At 54.9% G+C, this 9,299-nt stretch overlaps 1 protein-coding gene across 3 annotated transcripts; it reads right to left on the bottom strand.

Annotated features, from left to right (window-relative positions):
• Positions 1-1,337: 1,337 nt before the first annotated feature.
• Positions 1,338-8,774, bottom strand: WDR13 (WD repeat domain 13). Of its 3 annotated transcripts, XM_047076187.1 has the most exons (10): positions 8,651-8,774; positions 8,228-8,307; positions 7,300-7,540; positions 6,528-6,637; positions 6,280-6,410; positions 5,080-5,387; positions 4,048-4,228; positions 3,804-3,945; positions 1,993-2,111; positions 1,338-1,604 (listed from the first exon to the last, which is right to left on the bottom strand). In XM_047076187.1, exons 2-10 carry the CDS (start codon positions 8,266-8,268, stop codon positions 1,420-1,422), a joined length of 1,458 nt encoding a protein of 485 aa, XP_046932143.1. In that variant the 5' UTR covers positions 8,269-8,307; positions 8,651-8,774; the 3' UTR covers positions 1,338-1,419. The 3 variants fall into 3 exon arrangements, with proteins under 3 accessions (XP_046932143.1, XP_046932144.1, XP_046932145.1); XM_047076188.1 differs by lacking the exon at positions 8,651-8,774 and having other exon boundaries at positions 8,228-8,504; XM_047076189.1 differs by lacking the exons at positions 8,228-8,307; positions 8,651-8,774 and adding an exon at positions 7,957-8,202.
• Positions 8,775-9,299: the final 525 nt, after the last annotated feature.

Genomic DNA, 9,299 nt, shown 5'->3' with positions numbered 1-9,299 from the left:
ATACCCCAGGCTTTCTCTCCTCAGTCAGGTCAGGGCCCCCCTCAAATTTGAACACCACTTCACAGACTTTCAGCTGTTTCAGGCCTTGAATTTGGGACCTGGGTGGGCGTGGAAAGAGCTTGGGGTGGTCTGGAGTTGCTCTGGGGATGCAGAGAATCTCCGTCCCCTCCCTCCCCCAGCAGGAGACACTAGCTCCGCCTGTTTGTGGGGAACAAGCGTCAGGGGAGCCGGGAGCCTCAGCCTTCCCGGGGAGGCAGCAGAGCCCTGCAGACTCACATGAGACCCCTGTGGTAGAAGCCAACGTTTCTCACCTCAATTCCCCACTGCCACTATCCTGGCACAAGTCCTCATCACTGCTCACCTCGGCTACCGCAGGGCCTCCGGACTGATCCGCTTGCTTCCGCCCTTGCCCCCACCTCCAAGTCTGTTCTCTTCACAGCACCCAGAGGGGTCCTCACACAGCCAAATTGGAGCGTGTCCCTCCCCTGCTCAAACCAGTGACTCACCTCTTACTCAGAAAAAGCCTAAGTCAGGGTGCCTGCGTGGCTCAGTAGGTTAAGTGTCCGACTTCTGGCTCAGGTCATGATCTCACGATTTGTGAGTTCGAACCCCACATTGGGCTCTCTGCTGTCAGCACAGAGCCTGGAGTCTGCTTCGGATCCTCTGCGCCCCCCTCTGTCTGCCCCTCCCACCCCCTCAAAAACAGACATTAAAAAAAGAAAAAGCCCAAGTCTTCACTGTGGCCATAAAGCCTCATCTACCACATTCTGGTCCAGCCACACCAGCCTCTTCAGTGATCCTTCTGGCACACTCCAGCCTCTGCCTTTGCATTGCCTTTTCCTCTCTGCCTAGAATGTTCTCTCCCACACACCATGGCTCCCTCTCACTTCATTCAGGTCTTTAAATTTCACCACCTTCCCTGATCACAGCACCAAAAAGAGCACAACATCTCACTCTTGTGCCTTGGCCTCCTGTCCTGACTTTCTTTTCCCTCACAGCACTGATCCTGAGCTGACCTGGGATATATTTTTGTCTATTATCTACCTGCGCTAGAACGTAAGCCCCACGAAGGCAGGGATTTCTGTCTGTTGAGGTTACAGCTACACCCCCAGTGCCTACAACAGTTCCCAGTGCACGGTAGGTGCTCGATGTTTGTCTATAGCAGGACTGTGTAAAACGTTTATGGTGGCGCCTAGGACACGGCAGGCATTCAATAAATGGTTGCTAACTGAATGAAGAAATCAGTGCATGAATGCGGAAGTGAACCCCATTCCAACTTGGGTCCTACAGATTCCCTTTTACCTGATCCCAACCCCAGCAGACCTGGGAGCCAGCCATCGACACAACCACAGAAACTTTATTTACAAACACAAGGCAGGAAGTGGACGGGGAGGTGGACACAGCAGGGCCGGAAGGCACCTACTTCTGCTCCCGCCTCCAGACGATGACCATGCCACTGGCGTCGCTGGAAGCCAGCAGGCTCTCATCACAGTTGAAGCTGACGTCCAGCACAGGTGCGCTGTGGCCCTGCAGCTTGTTGACAGCGGCCTTGGCTGCTCGCTCCACATCAAAGAAGTGCACACACATGTCCTCGCTGCCCGTCACTGCCCAGACAAGAGGGAGAGGCCCTCGGGAGATGTTGCAGGAGGAAGCGGGGTGCCCAGGGCGTGAAGCCCCAGTGTGGTGTGGGGAGGTGTGGGGAGGTGTGGGAGGGACCGTCCCTAGACAGGGGTCACCTGGCTGTTTTAGTCCTGCGTCCAGACTGTGAGGTCTCTGAGCTGTTTGGGGGTGGGGGGTGCTGTGTCTCATGCCGTGAGGATTCTAAGCTGTTTAGGGGTCTTCATTCAAAGTGGGAAGCTGCTGGGATGGGAGAGTTCTCAAGGCCCAGAAAGTCTGGGAACCTGGGGATTGTGAGATCTGAGCCAGATCAGCAGCAGCTCTGGTCCCTGCCCCTCCCTGGCCCCCCATATGCCCCGACCCTGGGGAACTCACCCACACAGGCCCCCTGGCGGAAGGACATGAGGGGACAGAAGATGCTGCGAACAGGGTGTGAGCCCTGCTCGATGGGGAAGCTTCTCTTCAGCTGCAGGGTCCCCTCGTTGTCTACCACCCTGAGGGGAGGGTTAGAGCAGCTCAGGGCGTGGAACCTCAGCTCTGGATGGCGATGCATGGTGGGGAGGGGGGCCCGTCTGTGCCCCTGCTCCTGAGTTCTTCTCAAGGTTCACACAATCCAGTTTTGAGATGACCGTGTATACCTACCTACGAAGCATGGGCTGCTGTGTGAGCTCGTGACAGTTTGGAAACTACCTGTTGGTGAAGACGGGGAGCCTCTGCAGTGTGTTGTTCACTGGTTTCTCTTTCTAGGGGTTTCTAAGAGATCCTGGTGTTAAGACAGGCACAGAGAGGAAGGGGCTGACCAGACTAGATATCCCTGCACTGCAGAATATGACAAGGCCATTCAAAAGAATGAACCGACATCACTGTAGGTGACTTGGGGGCATTTCCACAGCATCATCTGGTGAGAAAAGTGAGCCGTGGAAAAGGATGTAGGAGCCCGCTCCTGTAAAACAATGACCCTCCCCCGGAAACGTGTGGATGGGTGTGCACACCTAGAATTACAGGGGAGAGAACAAAATATAGGAAGGTACTTCCAGAGTTGTTATCAGGCTCTACCACAACAAGTGGCAGGAAGGAGGAGGACGGAAGGGAGGGGATGGGGGAAATAGCCAAAAACTTGGGAGTATACCTAAATTAAGAACTATAGGGGCTCCTGGGTGTCTCCGTCGGTTAAGCATCCAACTCGTCGTTTTGGTTCAGGTCATGATCTCACAGTTCGTGAGCCTGAGCCCCAAGTCACGGTCTGCGCTGACAGTGCGGAGGCTGCTTGGGATTCTCTCTCTCCCCTCTCTCTCTGCCCCTACCCCACTTGCTCTCTCTCTCTCAAAAATAAATAAATAAACAAAAAAATATAGATATGCGTATGTGTGTGTGTGTGTGAATTTTTTTTAAAAAGTAGAAAAATAAAACAATAAACTAAAAGCATCCTGTTGGGCAGTGGTTTTCGGACATCACTGGACAGCACTTGGGGAACTTTTCAATGTACCAATGCCCGGTCCTGCCCCAGAGCTTCTGGAATCAATGGCCTGGAGTGGGGCCTGGCCAGGATTTTGTGAAGCCCTTCAGGTCATTCCAGCATGGGCTGCAAACTGCATTTGGGTAACATGTCATACATCAGCAGGGATGGTAAACTCCTCCACTCAAAAAAATAAAAAAAAATAAAAAAAGATGGGGCACCTGGGTGGCTCAGTCGGTTAAGCGTCCGACTTCGGCTCAGATCATGATCTTACAGTTTGTGGGTTTGACACAATCAAAAAAGAAGAAAAAAGGAAGGAAGGAAGGAAGGAAGGAAGGAAGGAAGGAAGGAAGGAAGGAAGGAAGGAGAACAGACCTCTGCTTTCAGGGGGGCCCAGTCTATGCTATGCCTCACGTTGGTCATCTGTGAAATGAACGCAATGACAGCACCTTCCTCACAGGGCTGTTGTGGATTAAATGAAGTAGTACGTATGAGGTGCTCCAACAGGGCCTGGTGCCAGCAACTGCCACGTAAGCACCAGCGACTTCTGCCACTGCTACTACCATCGCTATCATCATTATTATAAGGAGACCGGGCTTCTCCACTCACTGAACTTAACCTGATGGAGGAGACAGGCTTTTGGGCCCTACGAGGAGACGGTGCTCCCATCCCAGGCTGATGGAGGCAGTGGGCCCTGCATCTCCAGGCAGCCCAGACAGGGAAGACCCACCTATAGAGCAGCAGCTTGTTGAGGCAAGCGTTGATGAGTAGCGAGGGGTCCCGGGCCTCTCGGCTGACCCAGGAGCGGGCGGAGATGCTGGTCACAGGGCTACCCTCGTGCACCACCAGACGCTTGGCTTTGGTCAGTTTCCCTGTAATAGTGGAGGGAGGGGAGGCAAAGGTGAGGGTGAGGGCCTGTGCACTGGGCCGAGGGGGAGTGCGAATACCCAGATGCAGGCCTGGGACCTGCCTACCTGTGGCCATGTCAAAAAGGAAGGAGAAAACACTGCCGCGGTCATCTCCTGCCCAGAGTAGCCGGCCAGGGGCATCAAAGGACAGAGCGAGAACCCGGCCCGTCAGCTTGCTGGAGCCACCCTTCACTTTCTTGCCCGTGGAGATGTTCATAACGTGCACGTTGTGCTTGGCATTCCCCACCTGTGGGTGAGATCTGCGTGCTGTCATCCTGCTCTCAGCCAGTCCCTCCTCGAGTCTGACCGTAATGGAGCCACTGTGGACGGGACCGGCTGATTCCTACTGGACTCTAACCCCAGTGGGGCTGTGGCAGGTAGACTAAAAGGTGACCCAGGCCTGTGATCCTTCAGAGCCAGCCCCTCTTGCAACCTAACCAGGATAGACAGCTGCTCCCGGACTAAGGGGGTCTCAGACCCATAATGCTGCCCCTGAGGCAGCACCCCCTGTGACAGGCAAACCACAGGGCCATCCTAGGCTGGTAATAATAGCTGGTCTGCTTCCTGCCTGGTCCTTGCTGGACACTTGCCCACACTGGGGCTGGTGCAGCAGAAAGGATCCCAGTGCACAAGCTCATGCGGCCGGTCCCCTCTAGGCCCCTCAGGGCCAGGCCAGATTTTCACTCCCTTCCCCCACCCTCTGACTCTCCATCCTGGGGTCGGACCGCAGGATGACCCTGCCACTGAGAGTGGCAGGACCGCTGCCACTGAGAGACTAGCCTTCTGACTAGTCACCCTGATCCCCAGCCAACAGCCCCTGCACTTGGAAAATGGCAGCACTGCTGTTGACAGGACCGAAAGGGCTACCAGAGCTGGGACTTGGCCTCCTGACCAGTCCCCACTGGAGTCTATCATAGCAAGGTCACCCCAAGCCAAGAACCGCGTCCCCATTCTGACTCATTTCCCTCTGAGTCTGACCACAGGGGGACTCTGGTGATGGACTGGAGGGGACCACCCTGACCCTCAGACAGATTCCCTGGGACAGCTCTCCCGGCCCAGCATCCCCGCCCTCAGTGAGTGGACACCCTGGGGCCTGACCACAGTGAGGTTGTTGTTGACCGGCTGGAAGGTGCAGCAGAGCAATTCGGCGCCATCGGGGTCAGGAATCTCCCGGATGCAGCGGCCGTCTTCAGAGGCCCAGATGCGCATGGTAGCATCGAGTGAGGTGGACACAAGGATGTCGTTGGAGAGGGACCAGGCGAAGTCAGAGACACCACGGGTGTGGCCCCTCAGTACACGGAGCACGGTGGGCGGGGCAGGCACCAGCTGGCACAGTGAGATGCTGCCGTCGAGGGAACAGCAGGCCAGGCGGTGCCGGTCATCATTGGCGAAGCGCACTCTTGGCACTGCAATGCCAAGGAGCCGTTCGTGGGACTCAGCACACTCACCAGGTGCTTTCATTTACATAAGGCTCTGACGTGTGGGCCAGGGGCCCAGACCCACCACGCCAAGCACAATGGCCTCAGCAAAGGGCTTTCCTTGGCTGGGGAAGGGAGTTGGAACCCCAGAAGGCCCTTTTCCAAAAGCCCCCTACAACTCAGCAAGCACTTTACAATTACCAAGGTCTCGGCAGTTTGCAAAACCCGTGCGGCCTTTTGCAAGGAGATTTCTCTGTAAAGGTTCTGAACTCTTCCAAGCAACTCACAACCCCAGAAGCCTTCTGCAAAGTCCTCTTTTAAGCTGCTGAGCCCTTTTATGGTAGATAAAATACCTGAGAGTTTGCACAGAGCTTTACTTTGCAGAGAGCTTTTAGGTTTGCAGAAAGTGTTTTTATTTTAAGATTTTTAAAATAATCTCGGGTGGGGGAGAGGGGGAAATGGGTGATGGGCATTGAGGAGGGCACTTGGGATGAGCAGTGGGTGTTGTATTTAAGCGATGAATCACAGGCATCTACCCCCAAAACCAAGAACACACTGTATACACTAGGCTCACTCGGCTGGCCCCTGTATGGACCTATATGGTAACACTGTATGTCAGCCAACTTGACAATAAATTATATCAAAAAAAAGATAGTAATCTCTGTACCCAATGTGGGACCCAAACCCACAACCCCGAGATCAAGAGTTGTATGCTCCATCGATTGAGCCAGCCAGGCACCCCCGCAAAAAGCTTTATGGATCACAATTCCTCCTTCGGAGGTGGGCCAGAGACTTTGCATTCCAGAAACAGATGCACTGAATAGTTGTCACAGTTTAGGCAAATGCATGGTGATGCGACCCGCTACCGGGGCTGGCTTACCTGCCTCATCCACGTGCTGGTCGAAGACATGGTACATGCCCGCAAACGCATAGTTCTCACTCAGTGATGTGTCCCCAGCCATGGCTCGACTTGCTTCTGCTGCTGATGTAGGTACTACGCTGCCAGGGGGCCTGGGCCCCAATGGGAGTGGGAGATAATGTGAGGTGCCTGTTAGCATCCAGTCTGCTGTTGCCCCATGGCCCTCCCCCCCCACAAAGCCCCAGCTCACAGCTGCCCCTGGGGCATACCTATCCTCATAGACAGCACGGTTCATCTGTGCCTGCAGCTGGTAGGAGCCTCGGCTGACGGAACGGCGGTGCCCACGAGCCCCCAGGGCCCGAGGATCATCCTCAAAGTCCTGCAAACAGAGGGTCATGGTGGGCACATCTTAAAAGAAGCCCCCAGGAACTTATGGGGTCTGGGGTCTTGAAAATATGCCTAGAACCAGATCCCTTCTCACCCTAGCCACTGCCACCACCATCGCTTGGACTACTGTGGTGACTTCTGTGCTGTTCTCCTGCTTGCCCCCTTCCCCTACTCAGTGGATACTCAACAAATGTTCTGTGACGAAAGAATGAACACTTTCCCCCCAAAAACACTCAGCTCAGTCTCTTGCTTCATTCAAATCTCAGCTCAACTGTCACCTCCTTGGAGAAGACTTTCCTGATCATCCCCATCAAAAACAGCTTCCCTCTGTCCTTCACACCAGTCTCATTTTATCCCCCAAGTCTGCTTTATTTTTCCATCTTAGCACTCCTCACTATAAGCCACGTTAATTATTGAACTTGTTTATCTGATTTGGTATGCCTATTGCACTATTTATCCTGTTTATTGCCCATTTATCAACCTGCTTATCTTGTTTATTGTCTGTTTACTGACTTTAGATTATCTCTTTTTGCTCTATGGTCATCCAAGAGCCTAGAACAGTGCCTTGCACATAGCAGGTGCTTGACAAGTCTGCTGAGTGAATGTATATGGAGGTAGGTGGTATTTATGGCAGGAGCGTGGGATGGAGCTCACCTCCATGCGGTCAAGGGTAGTTCGGCTGCTGCGGACGATGCTGTTGCTATAGGCACGAGCACTGCCTGGCTCGGAGAGGGGCCCGTATCGCTGGCCCAGCAGCTGCCCACGCAGCCTCAGGTACTGCCGACGCAGTGCCGGGGGGTGCCCAGCCTTGGCATTCTCCCGCAGTAGCTGGCTGCGCCGACGGATATACTGTGTCCGAAACTGTGGAAACGTTGGTGTGCGGTACGCGTTGTACCTATGATGGCAGGAGGCAGGATGGGCAGCAGGCACAGGACAGAGGGAATCAATCAGCTCAAGGGACAGGGAAAGAGAATGAGGTGTGTGGCAGTGAGAGGTCAGGATGGTAAGTGATCAGCAGCGGTGATGGGGGTCCCTCTGGTGCTGTGAGGAGGGTGGGTCTACAGTAATAAAGGGCATGATGACGAGGTCAGTGTGGGGGCAATGGAGGCCGTCTGAAGCTTTGTTGGATTTGGGATGTGGTGACCGAGTCAGTGTAGACAACAACACGGGTCAGGGTGACATGGTGATGGGGGTTAGTGTGGGGCAACGGTGGAGGTCAGTATGGGATGGTGATGGGGTCAGACTGGGGAAGTGATGATGGTAAGAGAAGTCTGCGGGGGGGGCAATGGTGGGGAACAGGATGTCACTAGCCTGAGCTCCAACACCCCCTCCCAAAGGCTCTGGAAGCACAGCCTCTTGACGCATGCCCACATCTGACCGCACTTTCCAAGCATGCTCTTTACGACCCTCCGGCCAGCTCTTCTCTCTGCGGGCAAGCCCCCACACCCTGCTACTGCGCATGCTCACCTCCGGCATGCCCACGCAGCCGCATAAGGCAAGTTCTCCGCCCAGCCTCACTTATCGCCATTGCGCATGCACCCCAGTAACTTCCGTTCCCATGGGCTTCGACCCCACGCCTCACCTCGCGTCTACTGCTAAGACCTGCTGCCACACCGCGGCCATTCCCCGGCCTCCTCTTCCGGCCTGTCCGCCCGCGGGAGCCTGCAGGACAAGGGCCTGGAATGTCAGCGTTTCAAGTGAAAGGACTTAGTTCCTCCCCTTCTGCCAGACGACCGTTGCCATAGACACTTAGTCCCTCTACGCCGGGACGTCGCGAAGTAGCACCCGGCAGTTAGCATGGTCATCACCCCAGCCCTGCCCTCCCAGGGCAGCTCCCGGAAGATTCACACCAGCGATTCAGATCTGATCCCGCCCCTCCCCGGTCGCCATAGCGACGCCCCACCCCCGGTCTAGCAATCCTTGGCATTCTCCATCCATCTTCTTGCCCCCCGCCCCCCGCCTTCCCTTTTTGGGTTCAAGAGCAGGGCCCGGGATCAGAGACCACCTCCGGGGCTGCCTCCGGCTCTTGAGGCCCCCGGGGCGGCCCTGAGACCAGTGTCACCCTTTTCTTCTGTCTCTCTTCTCCCTCTCTCAGGCTTCAGGCAAGATGGCCGCCCACTGCCAGGAAGAGCTGTCAAGCGCAGAGCGAATGGATAGCAATCCTTCGCAGGGCGTGGGAGAACCACGCAGGCGCACTAAGGGACAGCCGCTTCCGGCACAGGATGGAGGCTCCACCCCTCAAGTTCTGTCCTCCGCAGGTCGGTAATGACGTTTTTGGTATACCCAAGAATAATGTTCAGGGGCCAGAGAGTGCGAATCATTCAGTAAAAATTAGAAATACGACTTTCCTTTGAAAGCGTGGTATAAGCTGCTTTTTTAGCATCACAATCTTGGCCAAACAAGATTTGACGCACAGAATCAAAAATAAGCACACATGCAGAGGCTCCTAGGATGTTCTTCAGTTCTTAAAGTGACTGATAGGCCTCCAGACAACCCTGGGATGAGTAGTCTGTTCTGTAGTGGGGATTGGGGAGTGGGCTTGGATAGTCCCAGGAAACTTGGTCTGAGTCTGAGCCTCCAAAGACAGAAGACATTACTTAATGTACTTAAGGCACAACAAAATTTGGATCCCAGGAGACTATCTGAACCATCCT

This window comes from Lynx rufus, unplaced genomic scaffold, assembly GCF_022079265.1.
Source record: "Lynx rufus isolate CCGP_SWC_20201006 ecotype Redwood Valley unplaced genomic scaffold, mLynRuf1.p SCAF_14, whole genome shotgun sequence".
Classification (NCBI taxonomy): Eukaryota; Metazoa; Chordata; class Mammalia; order Carnivora; family Felidae; genus Lynx; species Lynx rufus.
The sequence above is the reverse complement of the archived record's forward strand: the minus strand, read 5'-3'. Positions and strand labels throughout refer to the sequence as shown.

Excerpts from the sequence above, each read along its gene's own strand:
- WDR13 (XM_047076189.1), bottom strand. The coding sequence starts at position 8,039 with ATGCTTGGAAAGTGCGGTCAGATGTGGGCATGCGTCAAGAGGCTGTGC. Across the intron at positions 6,411-6,527 it reads CGTGCTGTCTATGAGGATAG|GCCCCCTGGCAGCGTAGTAC; the intron begins GTATGCCCCAGG and ends ATTGGGGCCCAG. Across the intron at positions 1,605-1,992 it reads CCGCCAGGGGGCCTGTGTGG|TGACGGGCAGCGAGGACATG; the intron begins GTGAGTTCCCCA and ends TTGTCTGGGCAG.